Source organism: Candoia aspera, chromosome 3, assembly GCF_035149785.1.
Source record: "Candoia aspera isolate rCanAsp1 chromosome 3, rCanAsp1.hap2, whole genome shotgun sequence".
NCBI classification, from domain to species: Eukaryota; Metazoa; Chordata; class Lepidosauria; order Squamata; family Boidae; genus Candoia; species Candoia aspera.
The window spans coordinates 92357977-92380107 of NC_086155.1; the positions used below are offsets into that span (position 1 = coordinate 92357977).

Below are 22131 nucleotides of genomic sequence, written 5' to 3' on the forward strand. Positions count from 1 at the left end.
AAAATGCTGTCAGAGATTTAAATATACAATATGCTCATAGTCAAAGTCTTGCAAATCAAAGCAAGGGTCGCAAATCTTTCAGAGGGTAAGAATTGTTCTACTTGTGATCACAGAATGTAATAAAATCATATTGGACATGTTTATGATAATGAAGTAGGAAGGGCCAGCACCAATCATTTTTTTCAAAAATTCCAAGAAACTATTAAATCAATGAAAAGCAACTAATTAAACTGTTAAATATGCTACCCTAGAAATATGCAACAAGCAGAAAACTGTGCCCCTGAGTTTTAGCAATGTTTTCAAGAGTGGTTTTAGGAGTCGCAAAAAGGCAGCATGGAGGCATTTGTTCACCCTTGCTCTATATCAAGATTGAACAAAATACAAGTGTAGGCATACAAAGTGTGAAAAAAATACTGATATAGTGACTCCAGGCACCTGGCCATCACAGCTGGTCACAGCCTGTAGCTAGCACCTCTGTGATGGATGCTGAAAGTATAAACAGAGGAGGCCATTAATGCGCAACAGGAAAAATTCTATATTCATTATCAGCAAGCAACCTCAGGATGATCTGTCCTAATTCAGATTACATATGCCTTTTTTTCTGGGTAGGTGGGTACATTATTGCACTAAGCATTGGATTCTAACTGTCCCCCAGTTTTATTCTCTAAAAATACCTGTATTCTAGTTTTTTGTTTGTATGTTTGTTTGTTTAAATAAAGGCAATGAGTGCTACGGGTAGCGTGCCAGCTTCCCATTTAACCTATTTTTGTTGAAAGAATCCAAATACGTTAGGAAGCCTGAGCAGTGTCCAATAGGAGCATGTGCATCACAATGTCTATTTCTTCACGAGAAAGCAAATGCCAATATACAAATCAATTTAAGGTTAACAGCTTACAATTAATTCCTTTCAGTAATGAAACAAAACTTGTGCTCCTCCAGCCACAGCATAACTGGAATTGGTATTCTTGTAAAATATATGTAAGTGACTGGTGTATATCTCAGAGTATACTAAAGCAGTCTGAATAAAACCTGCAGGCAATATACAGCAGTATTGGAAAGTTCATCCTGAAAATATGTCTCAATCCCATTCCTAAATAGGTTATGTGAGTTGCTACAATATATCAATATATAGTCTGAGGTAGATATTAGCAGTCACGGTATATCCTATGGATTTACTTTGTTCTCCATCCAAATCTACATTCCATAAACTTCAAACCAGAGTGGAGTAACAAATTAACCAGCCTAAATTCTCTTCAGTCAGGACCCAAAGGAAATTCAACACCACCATCACCAAAGCAAGACTACTTACCTAATTTTGAACGGACTGAAGCCCTGTCCTCATCCTGTAACTTAACCACTACACTACATTAGTCCTCTTACTTCATTTTATTCCATTCTGCAATTGGTTTAAATATTTAACTACATATGTTTGAAATGTTAATACACCAAGCAGTTTTTCAGTATCCCCTGAAACTAGCATTAGTTTCACATTATTGCTACAGGAAAAATAAAATCTTTGCACTAGAAATGGATTATATATATGTCAAGAAACCCATATACTTATTAATTTTATTTTATTTAAACTATGTATATTCCACACATCTCAGAACAGTGCTCCTGATTGTCATAACAAATAGCCAGCTATGGAATCAGGGGGAAAATCAGGATGAGACCCAGGTATGTAGACAGAGGGGGCTCTTCACCCTTCATTGTGGTTTTAATCTAGGGATCCTCAAGTTACATTGGGAAGAAGAGTTTTTCAAGTCAGAAATCCAGTTACATCAACATCCAACATGGTAGAAGGAGAGCTGTGTAAAATCGGAAAAAGCCTGGTACCTTCTGATTTTTGAACTTCCAATATAATCTAGCTCCAGGACTGAAAACCACAAGGGTAACTATTCATTCAGTGAAGAGAAAGGCAAGGACACCCGCCCACACACACACACAATTAACCATCATTAAGAGTCTCCACTTTATGTTGACAAAGTGCAATCCATGGTTTAAAGCGTCTTCGTCCAAGTATGCAAATCTTACCTAGCTGTTCTGTGTTGAATGTCAGGGAGTGTCTTCTGCCAAGTTTGTCAGTGAGCCTGACAGCTTGCTGAATTTGAGCCAGGGAGCCTAACAGCTGGCTACTATAAGACTTCCTTGATTAATATCATGAGCCTTAAATAGCACTATGGAAAAAAACTGTGTATTTTTTCCTCTCAATTTCCATTCAGTTTGATGAAAGAGAATTTGCTTTCAAAATGTCTTTCAAAATAAAAAAATATTTCAATGAAATGTTATGGGTGGAATGTAATGTACCTACAGTTATTTATTTTCAAGATGGCCAAGAGGTTGGTATGAATGAACTGCCCTTCCTTGCTTACAGAAGTCTTCTGCCTCCCTGGCTTCCCATTATTCAATTCAACCCTAACTCTAACCCTAACCCATTATTCAATTACATTCGTGTTTCCAAAAATTCAGGAGGGGGTCTCTTCCCACTGGACATTTTTCAGATTGAGGATAGGCCCCTGGAGACTTCAGAGTGATAGAAATATGTGTAGCAGAAAACAACATTGGTGGTAGTATCCCTGACTTTAATAATGAAGTAAGCTCTAAAACACTACCCAAAGAAAATCAAAAGGAATTCTCTAATTCTCTGAAAATAAAGTAGAAAAAAGAAACCTATTGCACAGAAGAAAAACTGTTGAAAAACTGGAGAACAGATTTTAGTATAGCAGTAACTACAAATCAGTTCTGCCCGGACAGGACCTGGACAATCTTAAGACAAAATATGGAAGGACACAGAGAGTTGACCAAATCTGAGAAAACATCCATGACTGAGCAGAAAGCCATAATTAATTTTATTTATTTATTTATTAATCAAATTTATCACCACCCATCTCCCACAAAAGGGACTCTGGGCAGTTTACAATAAAACATAAGTAAGAGGAATATAAAACTATAAAATAATATAATACATAATAAAAATAAATACAATAGGAACACGATGGCTAAAAGTTCTCTGTGATTCGCAAGCAGAGCAGGGTCCTTCTAAGAGACTAGCCATCCCCAGAAATGACTATTCTCCCTCCTGCCCCAGGCATGATGATAGAACCAGGTCTTAGGTTGTTTCCTAAAGTCCAGGAGGGAGGATATTCCAAAGGGCAGGAGCTTTTACTACATCACTACATGACTAATGAAGAAGTCATGCTAGCATGAGTCATTTGTCTGCAAACATGACTGACTAATGAAAGGATTCATGCCAGAATGAACAGGGAAACATTCCATTCCAGACCATCACTACTGTATCAAAGAATGACACAGAATGGCTCGGAGGCCATAAGAATCGAGACTCAGTGATCAAAAGCCAAAACACTCATTCTGATGAAAATATTATGGAATATTGTTATCAGAAGGTAATATTCCAGAAATCAAAAGATATCAGAACGAAATCTATTTCTACAACATCCTTCCAAATAGGAAGAAACCCTATAATAATGTCTGGATTTGGATTAATTGGAAATTGCTGATTTAGAGTCTAGCACATTATCTTATTGAGTAGCACAAGGAGAAAAAAGGCTAGTTAATTCAGCTTGTCATTCAACTTTTTCTCTAACAATGTAACCTCCAGCTCCTAACATCTTCCCATCAGCTTTCACCCATCAGGGGAGTGGACAGCTTGATTGGCTATCAGATTTCTTTCACCTGCACCTAGAGGTAAATTACCTTACAGACTCTGCTATTTTAAAAGTTCTTGAGTTGCAACAATTAAGCAGGAAATTCAGGATTATACTGATTTTTCCTTATTTGTGTAACCTATAAATGAACAGTCACTATGTAAACAGAAATAACCATTGTAAGTTGTGACAGTTAATATTACCCATCCCCCGCAACCACCCCTGAGGCGGCTGGAAGCTGTGAGGGCCCTCCAGAGTGAATGAGAGACTCTCCCCCAGGATGAGAGACGAGAGGGGGAGTCTGGGATTGTGTTTGTGTGAAAGGGCACTCACCCCCTGAGTGAGAGACAGGGGGTAGGTGAAGAATGAGTGCCCCCTGTTGAGCAGTGAGAGAGTTCGAGGGGGGGCATAGCGAATGGAGGGGTGAGAGTTGGGCTCTGACAGCGCCAAGAGTGGAAGCTGGTGTGCCGGAAGGCCTACCATCGCCCTGTGGGAGATTGACTGTGAGTAAGGATGTATGAATGGAAGGAGGGAGCCCTACTTAGAGCCAGAGACTCCCGAGGTCCAGGAGTGGGGACTAATGGATCAGGAGTCACTGGGGGCTGTAGGGCGGGGCTCATTATAGAGGTGGTGACGGGTAGGGGACGTTATGGCGGGAGCCGGAGAGCAGGCCATCTTTGGGGAAGACGGCCCCAGTGTTTGCTACCGGTACCATGTTCCGGCCCTCTGCGCTCAGACCCAGGCCCTGGTCAGCAGATCCATAGGGGCCCTGGTTTCCGGCTGCTGCTTTTTAATGCCAGGTCAGTTAATAACAAGGCCCCCCTCATATGTGACTTGATCACTGAGGAGGGGGCAGACCTGGCATGTATTACCGAGACCTGGCTGGGCGCTGAAGGGGGGGTGCCCCTTTTGGAAATGTGCCCAGCTGGGTTTATGGTATGGCACCAGCTGAGATTCCAGGGCAGGGGAGGAGGGGTGACTGTTGTCATCCGAGAGTCTCTTGCGGCCTTCAGGGGCCCTGCTCCACAAGTGGCTGGTTGTGAGACCCTGTTCTTCAAGTTGGGCTCCCGAGAACAGCTGGGAGTGTTGCTACTGTACCAACCTCCCTGCTGCGTGGCAACCTCCCTGCCTGAGCTGCTTGAGGCCATCTCAGGGCTGGCGGTGGAGTTCCCCAGGCTTATGGTTCTGGGGGACTTCAACCTGCCATCCTTGGGGCATGCCTCGGAGGCAGCTTGGGAGTTCATGGCTACCATGTAGCCATGGGCCTGTCCCAGATAATTAAGGACCCTAATCGAGACAGTGGTCACACCCCAGACTTGGTTTTCTTGTCAGAGCAGTGGCAATGTGATCTGAGGGGAAAGATAGATCTGTCCCCATTGTCATGGTCAGACCATAACCTGGTGACCCTGAGATTCTCTTATGCTACCCCCCTCCGCAGGGAGGCAGGACCCATTCGATTGGTCCGCCCCTGGCGACTGATGGACCCGGTAGGGTTTCAGAGGGAGCTGGGGGTTATACCCAGTGATCTGCTGCACGGTCCAGCAGAGGCCCTAGCTGCAGCCTGGAATAGGGAGGTGGCTGGGGCCTTGGACAGGATCACACCTGTGCGGCCTCTCTTGTCTCATCAAACCCGGCACTCCCCGTGGTATACGGAGGAGTTGAGGGTTCTGAAATGGGTTAAGAGATGCCTAGAGCACCGCTGGAGGAAGACAAAGACTGAATTCAACCGAACACAGGTAAAAGCCGCCATTAAGGCCTACCTTGTGGCGATAAAAGTGGCGAAACGTCAATATTTCTCCGCTCTTATTGCGTCTGCAGAATGCTGCCCAACGGCCCTGTTTAAGATCACTCGACCCCTTTTGGGGAAGGTGGGTTCAGTGACCCACCTACAGGGCCATGCAGAGGAATTTGCTGAGCATCTGCAGGACAAAATCGCTCAGATCCACTCCAAGTTGGACTCCAGGCGTGAGGCGTGGTCTGGAGAGATACCAGGGGAACAAGCTTACCCAGTTATCTGGGAGCAGTTTGATCCTGTTGGACCTGAGGAAGTGGACAGGATCCTATGGACAGTAAATGCCACCACGTGCCATCTAGACCCATGCCCCTCCTGGCTAGTAAAAGCAGGCTGGGAGGTAACATGTGGTTGGGTCCATGCAATGGTTAAGACATTCTTGGGAGAGGGGGTGTTCCCGGCGACCTTTAAAGAGGCGTTGGTACACCCCCTCCTCAAGAAGCCATCGCTGGACCCTACTGTTCTGGACAATTTTCGTCCAGTCTCCCACCTCCCCTTTTTGGGGAAGGTGGCTGAGAAAGTGGTGGCTTTGCAGCTCCAGAGGGTCCTGGAGGAAATGGATTATCTAGACCCCTTTCAGTCAGGTTTCAGGCCCAGTTATGGGACAGAAACAGCATTGGTTGCACTTATGGATGATCTCTGGCGGGAGCAGGATGGAGGCAGTGCATCCATCCTCACTCTCCTTGATCTCTCAGCGGCCTTCGATACCATCGACCATGATATCCTTTTGGGGTGGCTCAGGGAGTTGGGGGTGGGTGGCATAGTCTTACGCTGGTTCACCTCCTTCCTCCATGGCTGATCCCAGTCGGTGTTGATAGGGGAGGAGATATCGGCCCCACGGCCCTTTCTTTGTGGGGTGCCACAGGGATCAGTACTCTCCCCTCTCCTTTTCAACATCTACATGAAACTGCTGGGCAAGATCATCCATCACCATGGGATGAGGTATCATCAGTATGCTGATGATACTCAATTGTATATCTCCATCCCGGGTGAAGTAAGTGATGCCGTGACTACCCTCTCCGAGTGTCTGGGGGCTGTGGGGGCCTGGATGGGGAACAACAGGCTTCAACTGAACCCTGGTAAGACTGAGTGGCTGTGGATTAATGGATCTTCTGTATCAACATCTCTGGTTCTGGATGGGGTTGCACTGCCCCAGACAGACCTGGTGCATAACTTGGGGGTCCTCCTGGACTCATGGCTCCTGCTCGAAGAGCAGGTGGCAGCCGTGGCCAGGAGAGCCTTTGTGCAGCTACATGCTGTGTACCAGTTATGCCCCTTCCTGGACCGGGAGGCCCTTCGAACAGTCACTCATACCCTTGTTATCTCTCATATAGACTATTGCAATGCGCTCTACACGGGGCTACCCTTGAAAAGTATCCGGAAGCTCCAGCTGGTCCAGAATGCAGCTGCGCGAGCTGTTTTTGGTGCCCCCAGAAGGGCACATGTAACACCACTGCTGCGCGAGGTGCATTGGGTACCAGTTTGCTTCCGGGTCCAATTCAAGGTGTTGGTTATTACCTTTAAAGCCCTACATGGCATGGGCCAGGTTACTTGAGGGACCGCCTCTTCCCCATTACATCAACCTGTCTCACCCAATCGTGCAGAGAGGGCATGCTACAGACCCCATCTGTAAGAGAATTTCATCTGGCGCGGTCCAGGAAGCAGGCCTTCTCCGCAGTAGCTCCCGCCCTGTGGAACATGCTGCCCCCAGAGGTGAGATTGGCCCCATTGCTCCTGGCCTTTCGGCGGAGTCTGAAGACCTGATTCTCCTGCCTTGCTTGGGGTGGAGAGGGGAATAGATCTATATGGGGATGGTTGCTATAGACCACTCCTCCCACACTTGGACTGTTTTAGATTCTTCACCACTTGGATTCTTTATTTTTACCTCTATTTATTACTGTATTTTACTCTCTGTATTTATGGTTATGGTTTTAATCGATTGTTGTAAACCGCCCAGAGTCCCCCGGTGGGAGGAGATGGGCGGGGATAAATTAGATAAATAAATAAATAAATAAGAATAAATAAATTAACAAGGCACACAGCTGATGTGCAAGTGAGAGCTAGAAAAGCAGGGGGTGATCTCATACCTTTAATCTCCAAATGTTAGGATACACTCAACATAATAATCTGGGCTGAGGGAAGAAAGGTCCACTTCATGACAGAGAATCTACTACAGTTCTGCTCAGATATAAGTAGTGGCTTGTCTGCCTTGGCTTTGCGGTGCAAAGATTCAACTGCAGGGCAGGTCTTACGGTCTATCCTTCCAGTGCCAAATTACATTCATCCAAACACCACAGGAGTAGGAATACTATGCGGACTGAGGACGTTAAGGAAGATTGGTGAGTGACGTGAAATAATGTTTCATTTGTCATTCTGAGCTGATTTTCCAATACTCCTTTTCCTTCCTTCCTTCCTTCCTTCCTTCCTTCCTTCCTTCCTTCCTTCCTTCCTTCCTTCCTTCCGCCTTTGAATCCGTGTTGACTCCTGGCGACTACCTGGATAAGTCCCTGCAGTTTTCTTGGCAAGATTTCAGAATTTGGCTTCTTCCTAGGGCTGAGAGAGAGGGAATGGCCCAAGGTCACCCAGCTGGCTTTGTGCCTAAGGCAGGACTAGAATTCCTGGTTTCTACTCTAGTGCCTTAACTAGAGGAAAGCCAAACTGGCTTTCCTCTCTAATACTAACTTACACTAAACTGAGCATGCAACCTCTTTAGAATGGGAGGGCAACAAGACATTCCTAATAGAACTGTAACAGTTTCACACACTTTATCTTCTTTGGATAGGCACAAATTTTGGTATCAGGAGTGTAGACGTTTTTACATATACCTGTTTCAAGCAGAGTGAGTAAATATGAAATAAAATTAAAGATGTCATAAATTTTCCATTGTGGAGTTCTGATAGTCTGGTTTTAATGTTTCTATATAATTAGTGAAATTTTAACACAATATATGTAGCTTTTCAAATGCAGTAGCATCCTTCAGTCCTTCATTTAATCAGACCTGCAGACGTATGCCAATGACCTTTCTTGAAAAAGCAATGCAAGACTTGCTCTTTCTTGCTATTAGCATCTTGAATCTGACCCTGCAGTTTTAACTGCTGTAAGTTGTTATTACAACAGTTAAATAAGAGTAATATGCATGTATTAAGAGCCTGGGCTGTCAATCTTGAAGTAAATAGAACAAATAAAATATTCCCCCATGACTTGTCCTCCATTTACAGAAAAAGAATTCTCGTAACAGAGACAAAAAGGGAAGAAGACAAAAGCTTGTGCCACCTCCTGCTTATTAATATGGCTATATATATAAATATATAAATATACAGTACAAACCCCATTCTACAGAAAGCGTTTTTAAAACCTTTTCCCTATTGATCATTTTGAAAGATATCCTCCACAGATTTTATTACATAATTATATAGGGTTGTGCCAGAAGCAAAGAACAGGACTAGCAGAATGCTATTAAAGAGAACTGCATAGCAGCAGCCGTACTATTTTACCTTATCACAGCAAAATATTAGATATTATCTATCATAATTTCATGCATATGTTCACTGGATTTAAGACCATTTAGGAACTTAGGGTGGGAAAAACACACAGCAGTTTAAAATAAAAACCTAATTCTCCCTCATTTCCTACATACACACTTTGAGAACAGTATTTTTTTTAATCCTGCCTTTATTTTTATAAATAACTCAAGGCAGGGAACATACCTAGTATTCCTTCCTCCTCCTATTTTCCCCACAACAACAACCCTGTGAGGTGAGTTGGGCTGAGAGAGAGGGACTGGCCCAAGGTCATCCAGCTGGCTTTCATGCCTAAAGCGGGACTAGAACTCACAGTTCTTGTTTTATGGACTGTGCTTTGTGTGTGATTCAGGCTGATGGAGCAGTCACTGAAGTCAACTTCTCTGGAAGTGGTGGTTCATTTCTTCTCCCTAACTCCCACCACACCCCTTTCTCCTTTTGTGCCTTTTCAGCTTCCTTCTAGCTCTTTATAGTACATAATAAAGACTTGAATCACTGACACTCATTCTGAGGGAAACCAGTAGCACAGGCTACTGATAGACGGAATATTGTCACTTGCTTCCTCCTGAGTAGATCAGGGTAGAGAGGAATTTTCTCTCTACAATGTTTTGTCTGCTGTTTTTTAAAATCAAGGTGGAACATCTCGAAAGATGCAAAAAGTTAATTCAAATACATTTCATTGTTGTTTGTCTTACTTCTCTCAACGTGATCATTTTGTGGTGATTTCATATTATGCTGATTTTTCAAAGCCATGAAAGCGAAGACAAGCTTCATATCTTATTGGAATACATGCTGTAATAGTTGCCTGGATTATTTATGGCATGACATCAAAAACCTTACAAGGTCATTTCTGAAGTATTGCTACTCCTCAGGAGGGCTGAATTGTCATCTGACAGCTGGAAACTTTGTTGTATACTTTTCATATAGCTGTTTCTTTCTCAGACAAAAGGAATAGAGCAGACTCCAGAAAAAATAATGGAATAACAGGTCATACCGTATGCAGTCATTTTAACCCCTCTGTTGATGCTCCGGAAATCCTGGATATGATGCAGTGGAATGAGATGAGCCACCTGAGGTAGCAGATTACAAAACTGGATTGACACCAAGCAAATGTTATTTAATGAGCTGCTGGTCAGGACAGAGAAATACCTGCTTTCTTTTCTTTCAATATGCATATACACAAGACACCAAGCTTTGTGAGTTGCAAATTACAGGAGCAAATTTTCCAGAATAATAGAACCTGGTGCAATTCTTTAAAAATTCTTTCTTACAGATACAGAATTTCTGAACAGGGAGAACAGTAGACAGGAACTGCTGGTCTTTAAAGAAGGACTAGTTCTCAGCACAACAAGATATTCAAGACAGCAATTCTGACATTCTTTTTTCTTTGGTCACCTCGAACTATATGGGCAGGATGTGACACATTTAAGCAGAAATAAGTTATGGTTTAAAGACCACATAAAAAAAGCTAACTAGATTCAATATGCAGTACTAAAGACCATGCATACAGTCCCAGCTATTGTTACACCTGCTGTTAAAGTTTATTGTTGCACAGAGAATGGAAGTTAAAGGGATTATATAATGCTACAGCTACAATTCATCAGCTGTGATCTTTGCCAACATAACCTATAAAAAGCTGTTAACAATTCCCTTGAAGCAGGGAGGGAGAAGCAAACCCAAGTTAAATCTTCCTTTTTATGTATGCTTTGTATATGAACTGTGTATCTTCACTGTTTCTACAAACAGATGCTAAAGTTAAAAAATACACTCTTTTCATCATTTTCATTCTTTGGCAAGAGAGACTGTTGCACTGTATCAAATAACAGCAAGTTCCTTGATTAAGAAATAGAAAACTGTAATAATTGCATGCTCGTATAATGCATTACAAGGATCCTTTAGTTTTAATGAGTGTTACGGGTTCAGAGAAAGGGTCATAGAAAACTATGCACCCATATCCCTATTTATCAGAGACAAACTTTCTTTTTCTGATCCTTGTTTCCAGAAAATTACTGTCTCTGTTTTGCCTCCTTTAACAGCTTCTCAGTATGTCACAACTGTGTTAGAAAACACTAGTTTCCCTTCCTTTCATCATCACACAAGAGAATAAATATAGTGGAGTGCACTGTAGTTGCACATTTCTTTCTAATGGAAAAGTCAGGGACTGAGTGCCAAAAACATGGCAGCCAAAATGGGACCACTGAAAAACAAGAAGCAAGTATCAGCTTGCTCAGGGGGATCACAATGTCTTTCAGGACCAACCCTACCCCCCCAAAAAAAAATATGGGGCAAAGTCCAGGGGGGATATGGAACCCTGAACACAAGCACTCCTTGGGGGGGGTCCATCTTGTTCTATAATAAATACAGCCAGATCCTGCTGAGATATTGATCTCATAGGAAACAATTTGTTTCTTAAAATACATGAGAAACCAACAGGACAAAGGTAACCAATATAACAGATGTAAGACATGTTTTAATCAATACCTAGTAGTAGAATATGACTCTATGCAAGTGATGGGTTCACATGAGGTTCTTGATATACAAGGAATTATGATCAGTCCCTCTCCTTTCCAATTTATACTATGAAATCATCTATAGTTACAACATGACTCTCTGCAGTAAGAAAGCCTTTGCATGGCTTCTAAATAAGTTGAGAATTGATGATGTGAGCTTCCACCTCCCATAATGAGAGAATAAGTTTGGTGTAGTGGTTAAGGTACCAGGCTAGAAACCAGGAGACCAGGAGTTCTAGTCCCACCTTACGCACAAAGCCAGCTGGGTGACCTTGGGCTAGCCACTCTCTCTCAGCCCAGGGAAAGAGGCAATAGCAAACCACTTCTGAAAATCTTGCCAAGAAAACTGCAGGGACTTGTCCAGGCAATCACCAGATGTTAAAAAACTGACTTAAAGGTACTACCCTCCCATAGTGGTGCCCCCACAAGCGAAGACTGCCTACTGAAGCCAGTCACCTCTGTAGGCCACCAGCTGTTCATTGACATCACAGCGTGACTTTGCAGACGGGACATTTTCAATTCTACACATGAATGTTTTTTCTGCAAATTGATTAGTGGCAAAGCACTTCCTACATTTATAATCACAGGTAATCTTAGCCAGTGAATGTAGAAGTTTCCTAGAGAAAATGAATGACCTGAATAGCATAATCCAACAATCTGGACACAGAAGTACTCATGCAACAAGAGGGTAAGGTAGATGAAGGGTGGGAAGAAGTGGCAGCAGTTAAAGCCAAGCAGCTGCATGTATGGCTCCTATTCTGGGAACAAGCTTAGGTGGCAACCCTCCTCCACTGCAGTTCCTGCAAGTGAACAGACCCAATCTTGCATCTTATTCACCTCTATGGCTACAGCTGACTCTAAGGCTTGAGAATACCCCAAACTAGACACATCAACCAAACATGTCCCAACTCATCAGATCACGAGGTTCTGGTTTCAAGGCCTGACCTCCCAAATACCAGACCTGTACAGCAACCTGACAGGAGCTTTATGCCTAGACTGTAAAAACAAGAGGTAGGGGTAGAGCTGCACAGCAACAAGCCAATTACAATACCTAACCAGGAGGCTTCATGCCACTTAACAGCTCTGTTCACACAGTATGATTGACCCAGCTAGCCACTCTCCAGTCAACCTTTTATTGGTAGGTCTGACAGCACCCAATTAAATTAACTGGGTCAAAAGGTGCTATTTGGCGTCCCCATCCACATCCTCCAGGAAGTACATGACTTCCTTGAAGCAGGACAGTACTAGAGAGGCATGCCAGAGCTTCCCCTTGGAGAAGACAGGAAGTAGAAGGAATATTAATTAATTAATTAATTATTTTATTTTCTATCCTGCCTTTATTATTTTCTTTAAATAACTCAAGGCAGCAAACATATCTAGTACTCCTTCCTCCTCCTATTTTCCCCACAACAACAACACTGTGAGGTGAGTTGAGCTGAGAGAGTGTGACTGGCCCAAGGCCACCCTGCCTGAGGCAGGACTAGAACCCTCGGTCTTCCAGTTTCTAGCCTGGTGCCCTAACCACTAGACCAAACTAGCTTGGGCATTGCAACCAATTATTATTTGGAGATCTTTTCACGCATTGCCTTGGCAATGGGCTTTGTAATGGAGAGGTTTGCTTTTCAGCAATCCTCTGTTGCCAGCTTTTCCCTTGAGGAATAATGGACAGGGTTTGGACTTGATTAGGATAGTTATGCCACATAGCTGATTAGGTGATAGTTTAACCCCAAATAAATTCTGGGCTGACTTGGGTTAAGATAACACTCTCCTAACCCATTGCTGACTGAGTTATATTGTTCACAAAACACATACCTCGATTCAGTTAAGGACCAGTGAGTTGCCTAGGTCCTACCCTACTGAAAGTGCTGAATTTTAAGTTCCAGGGTATATTTTTTCACTTTCCAAATGAGGAATTCAAACATGTGTTCCACGGGGTAGTGTCAGATGATTGACTGACTATGACATCTCCTTTGACTGAAGATCAACTCCTGGTGACTCCATGGACATGTCCATGTTTTTCCTTCATGTCAATAGAAACCTTGTCATTGCCTTCTTCCAGTATGTTTTTTCAACTCCCTAATCTAGTCTACACCCCTGGAATTTCCTAGAGGTCACCCATCCAATCAAGATCAGCCAAGGTCAATTTTACATGTTGTGTAATGTTAGGAACACATGAGCATGACGACTGGGCTACTGAGTTTTGCAGAACTGATGCTAAAAGTTGAGAAGTAAAAAATGCAGAGTATTCTTATTTAGCACATTTTTACTGCAGTTCAACTGTCTGGGTGCAATCATGTTCATGCACATTTATTTATGGAGTGTATGCAGATCCATCCTGGCTCAGTGTGTGCCAAAGGATGAGAGGGAAGAAAAAAAGAAGCAGACGCTAAGTTTAATCCTGTAACTAGCAACCTATAGGCACATAAACTTGGAGTAGAACAATATGTAGTAAAAGCAAAATGGGCAGAAGAAGATTAAAGAAATAAGGTAGCCAGTCATGCAAGAAATACCAGCCTCACCACAAAAACATCCTTCAAGTATTTGGAGTAGTAAACAGTGGAGATATGTAGCAGTCATGTTTATACCTAGTTATCTCCATAGCAATGAACGAAGAGAGGGGAAAAAAACAAGCAAGAAATAAAATAACTCCTCTACATTCTTCTTCCCATCACAAAGTAATAGAAAAGTTCAGTTTAAAAAATAATTTTATTAAAAATAATAAAAAGGTAAAGAGAATAAAACATAGCACTGCTGTACAGATGGAGAATATGCAATGAAGAGTTCAAATCACAAGAAAAATTGTGACACATGTTGCTTTTATCTACCTCTAAAGTTAGGTCAGGGCCTGCAGTTACAATTTCATAATCTTGCAACATTTTCCATTTCTCATAAAAGTTTGAGATGGAAATCAGTAATTACACTGCTTTTTTGTTTTAATGCTATGGCCTTTGTTTAAGGCAAATAGATTGAATTGAAATTGTATTTTGCCATTAACAAAATGCAAAGGAAAAGGCTAGAGACAAAGGGCACATCAAGAACAATAATCCACTTGAAAATGTTGCACTGATGGGCATTGTACTTATACTGAATGTAAGACTAACCTATACTACACATACTAAATTTCTCTGAAAGGAAAATTATGTCTCCCCAATAATAATTGTTAAAACAGCCCTACATTTGCCAAATATAGACAAATGCTATGAAAGTGGGGGGATGGGAAGGAGGTAGAGGCACTTAGCTGTAACTAACGCAAACAAGGAGATAGAATGGAGGGCGAAAGGGGGAGAAGCCACCCAGCCTCACTAAGGCTAAGGAATCTAGAAAAATGGAGGCAGTCCTTGAACAGAGGGCCTTCTTTCATTGTGAGCACCATCCATCTCTCTAGAATCGTCAGATCTTACGAGCTTCCTTGGGCAGATGCAAGGTTGGGCATCTTCTCCTGCCTCCCTGCAGACACCTCTATACATGAAGGGCACCAAGAGGGTGGTAGGACTATTAGACCCTTATCCTGCCTCCCTGAATGGGAATAGAACATTGCAGCATCTCGCAGTGTCTGAACAGGCTTAGATATCCTAAGCCTGTTTACCTGAGGACACTCCTCAGCCAGAGGATGATAACAGTTTTAACTCAACTCTGGAGTAACAGCCATTGAATTCAGTGGAATTTACTACAAATAGTCTCTCCCATCCCTTCCCAAGTACCCTCCTTACCTTGTCTCATTTCCCTTCCCAATCCTTTTCCTTCCCTCCACAGTACATCCTCCCTTCACCCCATCTCTATCCTGTTTTCTACTATTCCTTTTTTTCCCCGTTTCTGCTGGAAGATGAGTAAGGAATATGTGTGTTTGTGTACTTGGGTGCAAATATATACAAAAAAAGCAGTTTGTTTGTATACAGATATGGATAGGGAATCAAATAAGTTTACCAATCGGATGTCTTATTTTACAGGCTATATTTTTAATTAGTATTATTAATTAAATTAAATTAATATTAATTTAACTTTTTGTTCTAACCCTGTCCTTCATACATAGTATAATCTCTGGCCAGTGTATATCTACACCCTAACATTTGTATTTTTGTTTGGCATTTTTGTTTAGATTTTTTCTGCTTCCTCTTCTTTGTTTTTTTTAAGAATTATCTTAAATTGGGGGAGGGGGTAGAACTATCTTAAATTTTGGGTTTTCCTCCTTCCATGTAAATGTGAGCATTCTAATATGATGCCTACTCAAAGCATCAATCTCTAGTTGTCCTAGAAAACTGGCTCAGTATTTAAAAAAATCCTGTATAGTTTCTAATGACTCCAAATGTGTGCCTGCACTATAGGCTTCAACTGATTTAATGGTTTACATTAAAACCCTGGAAATTGAAGTTCTGTGAGAAAGGTCGGTTAAGGAATTACCAGTAACTTCCCAAGATTCTTCGATGGTAGCCATGACATTCAGCTTAGAATAAAAACAATGCAGGTTGATAATAGGATTGAACTGAAGACTTGTAAAACTGCTGATTCTCCCAGGCTAGAATACATTCTTCCCCACTTCGAAACAGGAGTGTAATTTTAAATATTTCAGGATGATGGATACTTAACTACAGCTTTCTCATTATTTTTTTCCTTTAAAAAAAGTTTAAAAAACACCAGACAAGAGAATAAAGCTATATGTCATGCTTCCTGTCCAAATTACTTTAGAAATGATGCATGTCCATGCTAGTATAATTCCCAAAACTCACAGAGGAGGAAACACATCGTGTATCAGCAGCCTGAGCTGCCAAAAGAAATGTTTTAACTTTTTTTTTTTAAGAAAAAGTGTTGATGAAACCATGTCCGCTGCTACATTTAGCACTCCCTCCTTTAAAATATTCTGGTGATTCAAAGGAACAATCACAATTTATCTTTGGTTAATGCAATAACAAGTTGGGAGAGCTACTTCCATTTGGGCCAAGCTAATAAATTGTTTCAAGATTTGGTATTCTTTCTAATTTCACCTAAGTGTGTATAACGCTACCGTTAATTTTTCTGTGACTATACACCTTTATAACATTTCCCCCTGTGAAGAAAACAAAGTACAATCATAGGAATTGCAAAGATAATTTCTAATAGAGATACCAATTCTGTAAATACACCATAATTAAGATGAATTTCCCATGTTAAAAAATGAGTGTTATCTATTAATCAGTCAGCAGTTGCATCAATAAAGAGAGCAACCATTCTACAATAATGTTAACATACAAAAACACAATCATATAAAGGTAAAAAGTGTAAATACCTTTCCAAAATCACGAACATCAAACAAGTCAAATGCTTCAAAAAGTTCACTCTTCTTCATTCCAAATATTTCACAACAGGCAGAAAGGAATGTTCTTATATTCTTCAAACAGAGAAACTAAAGAGAAAAAAAAATTAATACTTTTAGTAAGCCCTCTAATCATCAGTGAGGATATTCAATTACATTCAAAAGCATATACCTCTGGGGCAGTTTTCTCCAACCATTATAATTTCATAGAACCTTTATAAAAGCTACACCATGAAACTTTTGCACAGGAGGCTCAGAGAAGGTAACAGAATGCTTGACATCTTCTTTGACCAACTGATCCTCCCAATGTGTGGGAACCTGCTTTTGCTTTTCCATTCCAAAAAGAAGTTTTTCACTGGAAGTCTACTGTTCAAGAAAAAAGAAATTCCAATTTCCCTGAGTTTATGATACTGGTGTCATGACTGTTTAAATCCCCACAATTATAGTGGATTATAGTACTAGAGAAGCCTTTCTAAACTGGCAGCTCCATTTTTAAATATGGGGCTGCCAGTTTATTCATTATATATGGGGCGGGCCTCGGAGGCAGCTTGGGAGTTCATGACTACCATGGTGGCCATGGACCTGATTCAGATTATTAGGGACCCAACTCAGGACAGTGGTCTCACGCCAGATTTAGTTTTCTTGTCAGAGCAGTGGCAACGTGATCTGAGGGGAGCGGACATCTTTCCCCCTTGTCATGGTCAGATCATGCCCTAGTGAGCCTGAGAGTCTCCTATGGCCACCTGCCTCTGCAGGGAGGCAGGACCCATTCAACTGGTCAGCCCCCAGAAACTAATGGACCCGGCAGGGTTCCAGAGGGAGCTGGGGGTTATACCCGAGGATCTGCTGCATGGTCCAGTGGAGGCCCTGGCGGCTGCCTGGAATAGGAGGCAGCCGGGGCCTTGGACAGGATTGCGCCTATGCGGCCTCTCTTATCCCATCGAACCTGACACTCCCCATGGTTTACAGAGGAGCTGAGGGTTCTGAAGAGGATTGAGAGATGCCTAGAGCGCCACTGGAGGAAGACAAAGACCAAATCTGACCGAACACAAGCTAGAGCCGCTATTAAGGCCTACCCTGTGGCGGAAAGAGTGGCGAAATGTCAGTATTTTTCCGCTCTTATTGCATCCGCGGAATGCCACCCGGCGGCCCTGTTTAAGATTACCCAAACCCTTTTGGGGAAAAGGGATTCAGAGATCCATCTACAGGGCCAAGCTGAGGAGTTTTCTGGGCATCTGCAGGATAAAATCGCTCAGATCCATTCCAAGTTGGACTCTGAGCATGAGGCAGGGTCTGTGGAGATGCCCGGGGAATGTCCTTACCTGGTTATCTGGGAACAGTTTGATCCTATTGAGCCTGAGGAAGTGGACAGGATCCTCCAGTCTGTAAATGCCACCACTTGCCGATCAGATCCATGCCCCTACTGGCTGGTGAAGGCAGCTCAGGAGGGGACATGTGGTTGGGTCCAGGCGATGGTGAATGCATCCTTGAGAGAGCGGGTATTTCCGAAAGCCTTTAAGGAGGCGCTGGTGTGTCCCCTCCTCAAGAAACCATTGCTGGACCCTAATGTACTGGACAACTTTCGTCCAGTCTCCCACCTTCCCTTTTTGGGGAAGGGGGTTGAAAAAGTGGTGGCGTTGCCGCTCCAGAGGATCCTGGATGAAACGGATTATCTAGAAGCCTTTCAGTCAAGTTACAGGCCCAGATATGGGACGGAAACAGCATTGATCGCACTTATGGATGACTTCTGGCAAGAGCGGGATGGAGGCAGTGTATCCATCCTGGCTCTTCTTGACCTCTCAGCAGCTTTTGATACCATCGACCATGGTATCCTTTTTGGGTTGGCTTAGAGAGTTGGAGGTGGGTGGCGTAATCTTACTCTGGTTCACCTCCTTCCTCCAGGGCCAGTCCCAATCAATGTTGATAGGGAGCAAGAGATCCAGCCTGCGGCCCCTCTTTTGTGGGGTGCCACAGGGCTCGATACTTTCTCCGCTCCTTTTTAACATCTACATGAAACCTCTGGGTGAGATCATCCATCACCATGGGGTGAGGTATCATCAATATGCTGATGACACTCAATTATGTATCTCCATCCTGGGTGAAGTAAGATGCCTGGGGGCTGTGGGGATCTGGATGGGGAACAACAGGCTTCAACTGAACCCTAGTAAGATGGAGTGGCTGTGGATTAATGGCTCCTCAGGTTCTGGGAAATTGTCATCTTTAGTGCTGGATGGGGTTGCACTGCCCCAGACAGACCCAGTGCATAACCTGGGGGTCCTCTTGGACTCACAACTCTTGCTTGAAGAGCAGGTGGCAGTCATGGTCAGGAGGGCCTTTGCACAACTTCGTGTTGTGTGCCAGTTACAGCCTTTCCTAGACTGAGAGGCTCTTCGAACAGTCACTGATGCCCTGGTCATCTCCCATATAGACTACTGTAATGCGCTCTACATGGGGTTACCCTTGAAGAATACCCGGAAGCTACAACTGGTCCAGAATGCAGCCACGCAGGCAATCTCGGGTGCCCCAAGGTTTGCACATGTAACACCCTTGTTGCATGAACTGCACTGGGTTCCAGTCTGCTTCCAGGTCCAATTCAAGGTGTTGGTTATCACCTTTAAAACCCTACATGGCATGGGTTCAGGATATCTGAGGGACGTCTCATCCCTATTACATCAACCTGCCCCACCCGCTCATGCAGGGTGGGCATGTTATGGACCCCATCTGTAAAATAATTCCATCTAGCGGGGTCCATAACTTTATTTTTAGTGTATTTATTGTATTCATAACTGCTTTGATTTTAATTTCATTTTTATTGTAAACCACCCAGAGTCCCTCCTTGGGAGGGAGATGGGCAGTAATAAAGTTTGATAAATAAATAAATTAAATAAATAAATTTAAATCAGAACATTTAACATTGCCATCCTGGATGCTATTTTATAATTATATTTAAGATATCTTGTTTTTATTGTATTCTAATCTCTTTTTAGCTTTACTGTAAACTGCCCAGAGTCCCTCTTTTGAAGGAGACGGGTGGTGACAAAATTTGATAAATAAATAATCCTCGGTCAGATTAATATTCTAATTAATGTCCATCTAAGGACGGTAAGAGTTTTAATCCAGCACTGGAAAAGGGTACAAGGTTGGGGGAAGCTGCCCCCAAAGAATATTTTATGGCTGCCTATGTAAACCAGCAAAGAATTCAGAACAGCTATTTTATCTTGGTATGCTGAAAAGCAAACTAAAGACTCAGAAAAGGGGGGAGGCATCATTATTAACTACTATTTATGGAGCTCGTCTAGATGCTTCCATCAAAATGAAACCGTCAAATCTATACAATAAAAATACAATATGTAAGATATTTTGACACCTGATACAGGAAATGGCTTTTCCTTGATGGTGACGATATAGTGAAATTACTTTTTCTGCCATGAAACTTGCTTTTAAAACAAATATCCAACTCCTGAGCAATAGAAGTGCACTGTAAATAGTTAATTATAATTACCTAAGGCTATAACTGCGATTAAAAAATTTTGTCTTTCAAAAATTACCCTGAATGTTACCTAGGTATATAACATACAGTTAAACAATGATAACTATATAGCTAGTGAACAGGGGGGCAAATGTTAAAAGGCCACATGTAACCAAAATGCTTAGTTAGAAGAAACATAGATTCTGTAAATACTTTTTCAGTCCTGAAAATTTAAAGGGCTACAAAGGCTTATGGCAAAAGCAGAATGGAATGTAATTGTACCCCCTCAACATAATGCAAACACTGTAACCCCAGTAGGAGTGAAAAGTAGTAAACACCATAGAAGGGAACCAACTAGCATTTTAGGAACGTTCCCTCCCCATCATCTCAAAAAAGGAAATGAAAGACAACTGATTTGATTTGAGCAAATCTGCTGATCCAAAAATTTCCATTCCAACTGCTGAAAAGCAACTTACATGTAAGCTCTGTTTCCTATAGTGTCATAGCACATTTGAGTCAGCTTTTTCAGCTTCCACCCCCCTTTACTTCCTTTTTTCCTCCTGAACTAGAATGGAGCATAGGCCGTTACCATTCAGATTAAAGAAGATGTTGCTACTGCAGAGGAAACCTCATCTACATCTCCCATCACATACATATATACATACAAGTTAGAGCATCAATTTCCCGTGTAAGCCAAAGGCAGAAACAGTATTGTTTATTTCTACAGAACACATCAAAGGTGCCATTCACTTAACCTGAGGGCCAAACCCTCTAGAACGGTGTTGCTTTGGCCTGTTTTCAAAATAGTTGCTTTTGAAATACTCTCTGGATGGAAAGTGTTCCCTAAAATAGGGGCCACCAGTAAGAAGTCCTGTCACTTGCCCTACCCCATGAACATCACAAGAAGGGGGCCTGCAGCAGGCCCTCTTTAAGGACAAGGGAGTCAAGGGAGGGTGATTCAGTTTCAGCAAGGCATTGCCTGACATATTCCAGTGCTGTGCTGTAAATGGCTATAAAAGTGATAACTCTGAATTGGGCCCAGAGGCCTACTAGCAACCAATTCAGTAATTTCAGAATAGGTGTTATTCTTACTTGATGGGGTTGACCCATCAGGGGTCATATTTTGTATCAACTAAGTTCTGGATTATCTCCAAAGGCAGCCCCATGTAAAAGCATTATAATAGTATAGCCAGGTGGTGAGCTAGGCATGGGTTACCATGTCCGAAGCATCTTGGTCCAGGTAGAATCATACCTGATCACCAGCCAAAGCTGAATGAAAGCATCCCTGGCTGTATCTCAGTGCAAAATATGTGAGCTTTAGAACCAAATTATATTAAGCAATGTGTGAGAACGTCTTCCTGTTGTATAAGTAGAAGCAGCAGGTTGAGAAGTACCTCCAAATCATGAACTTTGTGCAGAGCATGTCCCCATCCATAGAAACTACTGCAGCAGATGTCATCAATACATATTGCAGTGATCTTGTAACTCCATCCTGACAGGATTTAATCTGAGTTTTCAGCTCTATCCTAGAAGCCAATCTTTTCTGAGTGGGTGCAATGGTTCCCACCTGTCTCTTGTTTTGATAACAGATGGACTGATCTGGTATCAAGCTGTTTCCTTCTGACCTTGTGAGAACCTGTTCTCACACACTGTTTAATAAAATTTGGTTCGAAAGATCATATATTTTGCACTGAGATACAGGTTTTCGAACAGTCTACCTTAAAGGGAACCTTTTCCACATCAATATCTATACGACATTACTATGATTCTAGAATATACTCTGAGAATTCCTCTGTGTGAAATGCATTCACTTTACAAGAGCCTAGCAGGCCCTGAGTAAAACATTCAGATTATGTATTGCAGGAGAAACATATTACGGGTGAACAG

General features: G+C 42.4%; 1 protein-coding gene across 1 annotated transcript in view; it reads right to left on the reverse strand.

The window, feature by feature from the left end:
* The window catches only part of VAV3 (vav guanine nucleotide exchange factor 3), a 197995-nt gene that overhangs the window by 129951 nt on the left and 45913 nt on the right, over positions 1-22131 (reverse strand). Inside the window, exon 2 of the mRNA XM_063298356.1 lies at positions 16749-16865. Within this exon, the coding sequence (XP_063154426.1) occupies positions 16749-16865 (117 nt within the window). The remainder of the gene's footprint in view (positions 1-16748; positions 16866-22131) is intronic.